General features: G+C 47.0%; 1 protein-coding gene across 1 annotated transcript in view; it reads right to left on the reverse strand.

Moving 5' to 3' along the window:
• The window catches only part of RHCE (Rh blood group CcEe antigens), a 41,072-nt gene extending 28,921 nt beyond the window's left edge, over nucleotides 1–12,151 (reverse strand). Inside the window, exons 1-2 of the mRNA XM_086365283.1 lie at nucleotides 12,004–12,151; nucleotides 450–636 (exon numbers count right to left, since the gene is read on the reverse strand). Coding sequence (XP_086221409.1) covers nucleotides 450–636; nucleotides 12,004–12,151 — 335 coding nt within the window. The remainder of the gene's footprint in view (nucleotides 1–449; nucleotides 637–12,003) is intronic.
• Nucleotides 12,152–12,905: the final 754 nt, after the last annotated feature.

The raw sequence follows: 12,905 nt of genomic DNA on the forward strand, positions 1-12,905 counted from the left end.
TCTAAATAGATCAAAGTTAATTTAAAGAAACTAAAGGCATGGCTATTTCTTGTCCACCAGCATTTGAAGACTGAAGGTACTTTCTTCTTTTCAAGAGACTACCTTTCTGAGTGTGAGATTTCTTTCTTTTTGTCTAATCTCTATTATTTTTTTCTTTGAACTAATATTCACTCTATATGTTTTCAAAATCAATAAAAAAAGAAAGAAAGGACACAAGGAGGGCTGTAGATCTGGGTCTCTTGTGATGCCATAGAGGAGGGTTGTCATATTAAATAGAGGATGCCAGTTAAACATGAATTTTAGACAATGTATGACTTGTTAGTTTAAGTAAGTCCTGAATATTGCATGGCGTTGGCGCTAGAAAGAGACATCCTAGCACTTCTAGAATCTGCTCTCTTGGACCCCAGACCCCCAAGAACCCAGAAGTGATCCAGCAGCCATCTAGTTACCTGGACATATCGATGACCATCTTCCTAAGGGAGAGTTGGGTCAGGAAGCCATCCAGCAGGGCTGCCAGCTGCACCCCGAGGACCAGCAGAAAGAGATTGAAGGCTATACTGCTCCAGCAATGTCTCCGCAAAGAAGTATTGAGGAAGCCGAAGCCAAAGGTTGCCATGATGAACACATCCTGGAATGCTGCTCAGGGTAAAGAGTCCAAGAAGGAGGAAGAGAAGCAGACAAGGTGGAGGGTTGTGTTAGAGTTTTATGGAACGGCAGCTGAAAGGGGCATTAAGGATCATTGAAGAGAGCTTGGTCAAGTTACTTCCCCTCTTTAAGCCTCAGTTTTCTTATCTGAATAGTGGGGATAACACATACAGGGTTGAGGGAAGGAATGACTGAGCTAACACAGAGCCTGGCCCACAGTGAGTGTTCAGCAAAGGTAGCAATTATTGTTATTACTAAACACAATAATATGAACGTGCGTGGGGAGTCAGGACCTGTCCTCGGCACATAGCTGACACTCAGTAAAGGTACTGACCTCTTGCTTTTTGAGAATCAGGTTTAACCTCCTGATCATGTGTAAGCGAAAATAAGGCCACATAATTTGGTGACTTAGCTCAGGTCATTCAGAAAAGAAGGGGCAGTAGTAGGTCTAGAGGTTCACAGGCAAGAACCAAATTATCCTTACAAAAAACAGCTCTCTCCTTTGACTCCTTCTGAAGGGGACCTGCGGGGCCATCGGAAAGCACCAGGACCACCTGGGTGATCCTCCCTTTCCCAGCCTCAGACTTTGTGCGGTGGCTGCCATGGCAGATGGGCGAGAGGGACTTAGCTGGTGTTCCGGAGGGGACCAGGAAGAGGAAAGGGCGGATGCTTTGAATCGGCTCCAACTTTGCAAAATGGGTAACGGTTTGGGCTCTGAAACTAGATAAGCTTGGGGTTCTATCAGGGCTCTGGCACTATCCAGCTGTGTGGTTTAATCTAGCTATTTAACATCTCTGAGCTTCAATAATCGCCTACACTTACTAAATGTTTGCCAAATGCCAACGCTGTTTAAACCACTTCACGTTAACTATCTCATTTAGTTCTCACAAGCGTCCTTCACTGCGGGTGCTGTTATTATCACCATTTTGCAGATGTGAAAACTGAGGCATAGAGGAGTTATCATTTGCTCCAGCCAATAGAGTTGGGATTTCAGCCTAGAGAGTCTGCTCTAGAGCCTGTGCCTTGAGTTACCACACTATCTGCCCTCTTGGTTTTCTCTTCTGTTAAGTGGCAAAAATAATTATACCTCCCTCATCAGGTTGCCAGAATCAAATGGTATAATACACGTAATTGCTCCAGAATAGTAAAGACTATTTTATCAACAAACACCAACTAAGTTCACATGTGTGCAAATGCCTGGAGAGAAGTCTTAAAGGAATTCCGCCCCCTGCTCCCCGCCCCCACGGAGATTATCTCTGGGTTTAGAAGAGTTCTATTTTTAAAAAAAATTTTAGCGTTAAAATTGTCTACAACTGTTATGAAGAGAGTAAGTAATTTTTTCTTAAAAAAAGCCTGTGCTTTGAGGTCAGACAATTCTGTCTGACCCCAACTCTATCATTCTCTATTAGGTTAAATCATATTAAATTGCCAATATCTGACCATTTGACCTATAAGAATGGCAATTTGTATGTTTCAGCTTCTTAGCTGCATGGCCTTTGGGTTGTTTACTCTCCTCATCAGCTAAATAAGGGCAATTATCCCCGCTCAGAGGGTACTGGGAAATCCAAAGGAAGTAATGTTTTGTTCAAGAGCTTGGCACTGTCCCTGGCACATGGAGAAAGCTCAGTAAATAGCGGCTATTCACCACCAGCACCATCATCACCTTCACAGCAGTAAGAAGTCACCTGGTCTCCAGCCTTGGGTCTGATAGCAACAAGGAAATTCTTCTTTCCAGAGCTCTCCAAAGCCTCTTCAACTTACATTGAAATTTACTTTCATTGAAAAATACAGGTAGCTAGGGTCTTGCACACAGGACTTGGGTGGATAATAATCCCAGGTCAACCTGATTACAGGGGACCCAGGCATCTCCATGGGATCTGGGGACTTGTGGAGTGGGCGAGAAGTGGACCATCAAGAGGATCTGACTTCTTGCACCTTCTTCTCTGACATAAGGGAGAGGGAGGGGAGGAAGTGTTTCAGTCTCCTGCTTGCATCCCCTTAGGAATGGCGGTGGAATGGGCACATTTTGTATAGGGGCTCCTCTTGGGACTGCTGGAATTCCTCCAGGAGCCGAGCAGGAAACTACGTAATGAAGGTCATAGTGTATATTGGGGAGTAGTGAGGCCTGTGGCCAATTGGAGACATCACACTCCACTTTAGGTATGCAAATTCTGTTTAAAAAATTAATTAACTTATTTTAACTGGAGGCTAATTACTTTACAATATTGTGGTGGTTTTTGCCATACATTGACATGAGTCAGCCATGGGTGTACATGTGTCCCCCATCCTGAACCCCTTCCCACCTCCATCCCCATCCCATCCCATCCTTCTGGGGTGTCCCAGTGTACCAGCTCTGAGTGCCCTGTTTCTAGATATGCAAATTTAATATTTCCTTAAAAACTGCTGTTAAAAAAAAACAACAGTTCCCCCATTTTGCAGAAATGCTATATGCAAAGGGTCCAGACTTACTGAAGATTCCATGAGTAGGGGAACCCTTCCATTTTCCTCTCATTCTACAGAAGGGATCCAGAGACAGCTTGTGACTTCCTCAAGAGCACACAGCATGTCTGCAGCAGAGCCAAGCTCTGGACTCTGGAGCAGTGCCCTCCCCTCAGTGCTCGGCTGTCTCTTGCTCTTGATTGCCCACACCTCACTAAGGGACCTAAGGCAAGTCCCATGCCTTCTTTGAGCCTCAGTTTCCCTATCTGTAGCTCATGGGAGTTAGACTTGATACTCTCTAGGGACCTCACCGCTCTGGTGTATTCAGGGGGCAGCATGTGGGAAGGGCAGGGAACCAGGATTAGGTCAGAGGTGGGGCTCTGAAGAGGGCTTCCCTGGTGGTTCAGATGGTAAAGTGCCTGTGTGCAGGAGACCCGGGTTCAATCCCTGGATTGGGAAGATCCCCTGGAGAAGGAAATGGCAGCCCACTCCAGTACTCTTGCCTGGAAAATCGCATGGATGGAGGAGCCTGGTATGGTAGGCTGCGGTCCATGGGGCTCTGAAGATAAAAAGTCAGAGGCTCTTGGCTGGGGGCTTTATCAGGCACAGCTGCCATGCCTGCTGCAAGTACAGAGCTCAGAACTCTCCTCCTACGACCCCACACTGTCCCTGGGGGGCGGGTGGGCTTGGGCTTGTACTTCAGCCAGGGGGATAAAATTAGGGTGGCAGTTTCTTGGAGCTGTTGACAAAGCTATTCACCCCAAACTGGTCAGTAAATCACGTTTGCGTTCAGAGTCCCTCTACTCTCACCCCCTGCATCCTCCCACTTCCTCTCCCAGCCTCGCAGGGCTCTGGTCCACCCCCGCTCCTCCCATGTCTCACAACTGTATCCCAGCTTCAACGCTGGGTCCCAGCTCAGGGCTCATCCCCACTGGTATCAGCCTCCACCTCTCAGAGCCTGTGCTGTGCCCTGCATGAGCTGCTGGTCTGATAAGATAATGGACCTAAGGTGTCCAGGGCTGATAAGGAGAGGATCGCTCCAGGGGCTTTACACACGATCTAAGGTGGGCCTTCCAGAGAAGTTTATGCAAGTCCCTCGACTTGGAGCCAGTCTAACCTGGGAGTCCTGTAGGGCAATAATCAACATCATTGTAACAGCGGGCACATATACCATGCCCTCCACAAACTAGGCACTCTTCCAAGTGCCAGCCAGCCTTAGACCATGACAAGCCCATGCAGGAGGTACCTTTGATTATCCCCATTCTACAGCTGGGGAAAGGGAGGCAAAGAGAGCTGCTGGAATTAGCTCAGGTCACACAGCTAGCAAATGGTGCTGGCAGACCTGAATCCTGGCTCTGGGTTTAATCACTATACCTTCCTGCCTCCCCTCCATCCTTCACTCTCCTTAGTGTCAAATTTGAGTGTGGGCCTCTGAGTCTGGCTGTCAGAGTTCAGAGCCTGGTTCAACCTCCGTGTCCCCCGCTTCCTAGTCTGTAAAGTGGTCTGAAATAATGGCACCTGCTCAGAGGTTTGCTGTTAGTAGTGAGTTCCTTGGCTCCTGTGAATCGCTTAGCCTAGCACTGGTGCATGGTAAATGTTAGGGACTATAAATTATCTTGGACTTGCCACTTGTTAGCTGTGTCTTTGGACAAGACTGTTCCCACTCCTTCAGCCTGGCTGCCCCTGGGAGTCTCCACCGTTCCCCACACACCCTTCCACCTCCCTCTGACCTGCAGACACTTAATCAGCCCCGAAGCCAGGCCCGGTTCCTGTTCCTCGGACTCTGGGCTGGACGTCCACAGTCTGCTCCCCACCACCGACTTCGCACGGTACCTCTGCAGCCTTGGTCTGGAACCATCCATGGAGCCTCATGCTTCCTTCCCCTCCCCCACAATCTCCCACCCTACCCTTACCCCTACAGCAGTCTGGGAAAAGAAAAAGAGGTTTCCCAATCAACAGGGCCATGAAGGCTAAGATGTGGGCTCCTCAGGTGGCACAGTGGTAAAGAATCCGCCTGCCAATGCAGGAGACACAAGAGATGCTGGTTCCATCCCTGGGCCAGGAAGATCCCCTGGAGGAGGAAATGGCAACCCATTCCAGTATTCTTGCCTGAAAAATCCCACGGACAGAGGAGCTTGGCAGGCTACAGTTCATGGGGTCGCAAAGAATCAGACACGACTGAAGCATGTACAGTGTACATTGAGTGCCGATGACATCAGTACACGTCATTGGCAAAGCCCTTCTTGTCTTTTAATAGCTCTCCTTCCTGCTTCTAAGGAGTATGGGGGTAACTGGGTGGTAGCCACAGTGCAGGGCCCAGGATGGTCCCCCAGTCTGGCAGCATTCAAGCAGGCTCTATGTGACAAATGGTCACAGTAACGGGCCCCAATGAGTCATGCCCTCCAGTATAGACCCCTCCCACCTGAGCTAAGCTTTGTGACTGGCTTTGGCTAATGGGACATCACCAAACACAATACAAGCAGAGGGTTGAAAAGCGCCTGTGCAGTGGGTCTTGCCCTCTCTTACTGCTGTAATTCCTCTGCTGCCATGTGAAAATCTGAGCTAGTTTGCTGGAACCACATGGGCTAAGCGTCCAGCCAGCATCACCCGACAAACATGCAAATGAGGCTATCAGAGACTGTCCGCCCCAGTCAAAGCTCCAAGCTGGAGATGTACGGTATGTGCATGGATGCTTAGCTGCTCAGTCGTGTCTTACTCTATGTGACCCCATGGGCCTGCCAGGCTTCTCTGTCCATGGAATTCTCCAGGCAAGAATACTGGAATGGGTTGCCATTGCCTTCTCTAGGGGGTCTTCCCGACCCAGGGATCGAACCCCAGCCTCCCGCATTGAAGGTGGAGTCTTTCACTGGCTGAGCTACCAGGGAAGCCCCGGAGATGCATGGTGACCCTAGGTGAAATTGACAGACCTGTGTAACCACAGTACAGCTGAAATTGCTGAACCACAGAATCATGATCCAGAGCAAATTAGATGATTACTATTTTGAGCCACTAAGGTTGGGGGTGGTTTGTCATGCAGCAAGAGATAATGGATACAATTGCTTTCCCCTGGCATCTCACTGGCACCTCAATCCCAAGCCCAGAATGAACATATCATTGTTCATTTATCCCACAATCTGCCCCTCCACTTGTGCCTCCCATCTCAGAAATGGGCACCTCCATCTGCCAATCACACATCTGAAGCCATCCTTGACTCCTCTCTCGTTTTCTCCAAGAACAGCCAATTTTGTCTCCTAAATAACTCTTGAATCTGACTCTTTGCTTCTCCTTTACCGCCCCTGCCCATTTGACCTCATCACAGGTCAACCAGGCCAGTGGTCATCAGAATAGGGTTCACACCCCTCAGAAAATTCTCTAGACAATCCGAAGGGGCTGCCAGAAGAAGAGATATTAGCACTGCTATTTCTACTCATTTTTTCTAAAACATTTAAGAAATTAAAGTTTATTCATAATAAAAAGCTAATACTTTTTTTTTTTTTGGCAGTGCTTTTTGGCACGTCGGATCTTAGTTTCTTGACCAGGTATCCAACCCAAGCCCGCTGCATTGGAAACATGGAGTCTTAACCACTGGACTGCAAGGGAAGTTCAAAGCTAATACTCTATCAGTTTTCCTATGTGTTCATTTTTTCAAGCGTTTCAACAACTTAGTAAGTACTATCGTCGTGTGCCAGAGGCAGAGAGAGATTGAGTGATTTGCCCAAGGTCTCACAGCTAAGAAGAGGAAGTGAAGCAGAGATGTGAATCAGCCTAGCTCCAGCACTCCTCAAACTTCTGTGTGTTTGAGTCAATTAGGGCTTGGTAAAACATAGACTGCTGGGCCCCACCCTTGAGTTTTGGATCAGTAGGTATGGATGGGGGCCCAGGTATTTCTTAGGGGATGCTGAGGTGGCTGGTCTGGGGACCACATTTGAGGACCACTGATCTAGGCTCTTCTCCCCCTAAAGGCACTTGGTCAGTTTTGCAACTCTGCAAGCATTTAATGTTCAGATGAATCCAGGAGCCTCCTCTGACTTGCTTAGGATCTCAGCTCAGTACCCTAGCTTTGGAAGGTGTCCTGAGGGAATATTAGGCCCCTGAATGGGGGGTGACATGTATTTCTCCATATTCATCTTGTTGCGACTAATGACAGGGTTTTGTTTTGCTTAACTGACAGCTTTATTATGGGAAATTTTAAGCATACACAAAAACAGAGTGAGGAGCATGGTGAACATCATGTGCCCATTCCCAGCTTTGATGACTGTCACATGGGGTCAGGCTTGTTTTTAATTATCCTTCTCCCCTTGTTTTCTTCCTTTCTTCTTTTGTTGTGTTATTTTCAGGTGTGCAGCAAAGTGATTCAGTTGCACACATACATACATCCATTCTTTTTTCAGATTCTTTTCCCATAGAGATTAACACAGACTATTGAGTAGAGTTCCCTGTGCTAAACCAGTAGGTCTTGTGGATTATCTATTTTATATGTAGTTGTGTGTTAATCCCATTCAATCTCATTTTTATTATCCTTCTCCACCTGTTTCCTTCCTTAGCCTTTCTTTTTTCTTCCCCTCCTTCTCCTTCTCCATTTCCTTCTTCCCCCTCCCCCCTCCGCCTTCCCCCTCTTCCTTCCCTACCTCTTTCTCCTTTTTCTTCTTCTTTTTGGCATGAAACAGATCCCAGACATTGTTCTATTTCCAGGATGCTTCTCTAACAAATAGGGCTCACTATTTGTTAAATTGTTAAACCTACTTCTAAATAGGTTTAAAACCACCCACTATGCTATTATCACACCTAACAAAACTCACAATAATGCCTGTGTGTTACATAATACTCACATTTTATTCAGATTTCCAGGTTGTCTCAAAATTGTCTTTTTTTAGAATTGGCTGGTTTAAATGACTTATTATAGTTTACGTGGACTGGATTAGATTAAGTAGATTGACAGATTGCTATCTAGTTTTAACTCAACTAACCTTCACAAACTCGGAGAAGCCGATGGCACCCCACTCCAGTACTCTTGCCTGAAAAATCCCATGGACAGAGGAGCCTGGTAGGCTGCAGTCCATGGGGTCGCTAAGAGTCAGACACGACTGAGCGACTTCACTTTCACTTTTCACTTTCACGCATTGGAGAAGGAAATGGCAACCCACTCCAGTGTTCTTGCCTGGAGAATCCCAGGGACGGGGGAGCCTGGTGGGCTGCCGTCTATGGGGTCGCACAGAGTCGGACACGACCGAAGCGACTTAGCAGCAGTAGCAGTAGCAGCAGCAACCTTCACAAAATGGACTAACAGCTCAAACAACTGCCAAAAACCACAGATTGAAGGCAAAAGAATAATGTCAGGCAAGCGCGGAAACAGGGTAGAAGGAAACTTCTTGTGCACGCTGTCCGTCAGTCACATTCAGAGTTAAAGAAAAAACCCCATCTAATCCCATCTGACAAGAAGTCAAGCGAGATAATTTGAAATTATCTAGAAGACCCTGAGGAATCAGTTGCCACCCACTATCATTCACGGTAACAATGGACCCTGCCTGGAGTGACTGACACCATCACAATCAGTCATTTGAAAATATTTTCTATTTCCTTTTTTCTTTCCGATTTTCTAATTTACGTACATCTATGATAATGTGCAAAATGTATTACTGCAGCAGGATTTAAATAGAACATAGAAATACGGGGCATGCTTGAAAAATTTGAAGCCCCTCAGTCCATACAACACTACAGTCCCCACACTGGCTTCCACCTCAAGTCAGGCCCCTTCCCCACCCCCATGCCAGTCCTGGAATGGCTTTCTCCATAACCAAACCCAAACTGATCACACTCCTGCTTCCTAATAGATCAAGAGAATGAAGGGCAGCCTGCTTACTCAAGAGAATGGATCCACCCACTGCTTCCCTCTTTACGCTCCGACAGCACTATAGGGTTAAACTCCAGCCTGGTCCAGTCTGATGAACACAATGGTTCCTGCTGTGCTCGAGACCCTCCCTTTTCATATGGCTACTCTACCTGAGCCTCTGAGGCCCAGCTGGGTAGTCACTTCCCTCCAGAGGCCTTTCCTGGCACCCCCATCTCCCCGCCTGGGTTGTGGGCCCTCCTCTGTGCTGCCATAGGGCGTGAGCTTCTAAGGACACTTATGTCTATGTTAGCAGCACAGCCTAGGGGTAAAGAAACTGGATCCAAACTACAAAGTTGAAATATTGGCTCCTATGCCTACTGATTATATGACAAGAGACTCAACCTGACTGTAAAATGGGGCTGTGAAGCATCATGGTTAAGTGCACGGAAATTCAAACTAGGCTGCTTAAGTTTATCTTTTCCCCTTAATTTAGTTTTATTGAATCTATTTGATTTTTTAATTTTTATTTTATACTGGAGCATAGTTGATTAACAATATTGTGTTCATTTCAGATGTACAGCAAAGCAATTAAATTATACATATACGTGGGTCCATTCCTTTTAAAATTCTTTTCCCATTTAGGTTACTGTAGAAAACTGAGCAGAATTCCCTGTGCAGGTCTTTGTTGCTTTTCTATTTTAAATATAAGGCTGTGCTGTGCTGTGCTTGGTCGCTTAGTCGTGGCCGACTCTGCGACCCCATGGGCTGTAAGCCCGCCAGGCTCCTCTGTCCATAGGAATTCTCCAGGCAAGAATACTGGAGTGAGTTGCCATGCCCTCTTCCAGGGGATCTTCCCAACCCAGGGATCGAACCCAGGTCTCCCACCTTGCAGTCGGATTCTTTTCTGTCTAAGCACCAGAGAAGCCCAAATATAAGGCTGCTGCTGCTGCTAAGTCGCTTCAGTCGTGTCCGACTCTGTGCGACCCCATAGACTGCAGCCCATCAGGCTCCCCCATCCCTGGGATTCTCCAGGCAAGAACACTGGAGTCAGTTGCTATTTCCTTCTCCAATGCATGAAAGTGAAAAGTGAAAGTGAAGTCACTCAGTCGTTTCTGACTCTTAGCGACCCCATGGTCTGCAGCCTACCAGGGTCCTCCATCCATGGGATTTTCCAGGCAAGAGTACTGGAGTGGGTTGCCATTGCCTTCTCCGAAATATAAGGCTACTTAACTTTAAACCAAGGACTTCCCTGATGGCTCAGTGGTAAAGAATCTGCTTGCCAATCCAGGAGATTCAAGTTCAATCCCTGGGTCTGGAAGATCCCTTGGAGAAGGAAATGGCAACCTAGTCAATATTCTTGCCTGGGAAATCTCATGGACAGAGGAGCTTGATGGGCTACAGTCCAAGGGGTTGCAAAAAAGTGAGACACGACTTAGCAACTGAACAACAACAGCAAAATTTAAAACTGCTCTGCTATTGCTAGCTGAAGTCTTGGGCAAATCGCTCCATGTCCAAGTGCCTAATTTCCTCCTATGAAAAATGGAGATCATAATAGTACCTGTCTCTAAAGAATCTGCCTGCCAATGCAGGAGACATGGTTCGATTCCTGATCTGAGAAGATCCTACATGCCTTGGAACCCCTGCACCACAGCTACTGAGCCTGTGCTCTGGAGCCTGGGAACCACAGCTACTGAAGCCAGAGCACCCTAGAGCCTGCGCTCCACCAGAGAAGCCACTGCAGCAAGAAGCCCAAGCACCGAAACTAGAGAGTAGCCCCCACTTGCCGCACCTAGAGAAAAGTCTTCGCAGCAGCAAAGACCCAGCACAGCCGAAAGTAAATAAATAAAATTATCATTTTTTAAAAATGGTACCTATCTCATAGGGTGACACTGAGGATTCAGTGTAAAGCATTTAAAATAGTGTCTGGTGTGTGCATGAATGCTTAGTCGCTCAGTCCTGTCTGACTCTTTGCGACCCCGTGGACTGTAATCCACCAGGCTCCTCTGTTCATGGGATTGTCCAGGAGAGAATACTGGAGTGCCTGGTACATAGTAAGTAATCAGTAAATACCAGCTCTGATTAGCATGTGTCTGGATCCCATATGGTTTGTAATAGATTGAGCAAATGAATGAATGAATGGATTGAATTACATTGTACCCGATTGAAAAGAATTACAGTAAGTTGAATGAAAATTGTGCCCAGGCCTTGCTTGTTCGGCACTGAGTGCCCTCTCTGGGCTAGCTCATGAAGCAGTGTAGGGACTTCCCTCCCCAAGTCATCTCCTTGTCCTTCTTTCTACCACTGAGGGCCCAGGGATGCCTTCCCTTTGCTTCTAGTCAACTAGCTAACATCACTTAGAAACAAGCAAGCACTCAGCCGGGCTCATGTTTCTGCTTGGTCTCAGGGACCTCACTCAAGGAGGTCCTTCCATTATCATAAACAACATCTTGACTCTCTGAGGTACTTGAAAACTCCTCTCAACTTTTTTATAAAAGCAGAAGCCACACCACTGTGGATGTCTATCTTGTTAAGAGTCATTCTCATCACAGTCTATGAGTATTTTTAGCTGCATATATATAAAATAACAACCATCCTACATTCCCTTCAGCCAGAGCTTACGCCTGAGGATCTGCAGGCAGAAAGAAGACTTCCCAGCCCCTAAGTAAGAAGGAAGCTTCCAAAAGGAAGGTGGTACAAAAATGAGAAAAAGAGACCAAAAAAAAGGAAACAAAATCCCTCAAACCCAACAACACCATGAAATTCCTTGCTGTTAAGGAAAGAGAAGAGGGGGCAGCGGAGGCAGAGAATTGTGAAGACCCTTTGGCAAAGGGAAATCTAGGAACAGAGAAAAGGAGGCTCCTCCTCTGCCCTGACAAAACAAGGAAGACTTCATGGAAGAGGTGATGGCCACACTGGTCCTAAAGAAGAGACGGCATGTTTGGCTGGGTCTTTGTGCAAAAGATCGAAGAGGATGAGGGAACCCCTTTCTTCAGAGACTTTGTGGAAAGGAGGCCCTATGCCCCCGGAGGACCTCCTCTTCCCTGCACCAGCTGTTTGCCTCTGTGACCACCTCCCCTCTGGACACTCACCTCGGTAGTCCCTCAAGAGCTTCTTCTGTTCATCTACAGAAGCTGAATAGGAGGTGAAAAAGAAGAAGATGACAATGAAAATCACCTCCAGTGTTATGGCACACAGGGGCAGCCAGACCCGCACAGACTTTTGGTACTTAGAGCCCATCCTGTGTCCGTCTCTGTGCAGCGTTTCCACCAGCACCGGGCATTACCCTTAGCCCCACACCCACTAAGGGGAGGGACAGGAGAGACACCCGGGTAAGGCCTTATCTCAGGCTGCAAGGCTGGTCCTGCCAACATATCTGTGGAGTTAACACAGGAGCAGAGAGACAGTGACAGGGAGGAGGAAAATGCATTTTTTCTAACATTAATTAATTCATTCAATCATTTATTGATTTGACAAGTAGTTGCTACATTCCTACCACAGGGCAGGCACTGTGTCCAGTTGAAAAGAGGGCATTCATTCACTCGACCCTCAAACACGAGAATTTTTTTCACTTACCTTTACCGCATCTTGCAAGAAAGGCAGAGAATAGGTCAACACCCTTATTTCACAAATGGGGAAATGGATGCTTAGATGGAGCTTTGGATTGGCAAAATTTCTCCTTAAAACCTTACCACAGGTCAGAGAGGGCACCCAGTGGGCTCTTAAAAATGATATAGCAAATGAATGAATGAATGAAAGCAAAGAACAATATTAAGTCCTGGGAGGACCTAGGATAACGAACTCCTCAGAGCCACACCGTTGAAATTAGTTTTATCTGAATCTGTATTTAAACACAGAATCTGACCTGTTTCTCAATCTTTCAAGGGCAGGTGTGACAATTGAAAGGAGGAGGTGATCCAGCTCTAGGAAAGCCCTGGTGGGAGTCCCGCTCTAGCCCGAGGCTAAAGTTGTCCCCCACTCTGGTCACCTGCTC

The sequence above is a fragment of the Bos grunniens genome, chromosome 2, assembly GCF_055505025.1.
Source record: "Bos grunniens cultivar Pamir isolate PY7600 chromosome 2, Bosgru_T2T1.0, whole genome shotgun sequence".
Taxonomy (NCBI): domain Eukaryota; kingdom Metazoa; phylum Chordata; class Mammalia; order Artiodactyla; family Bovidae; genus Bos; species Bos grunniens.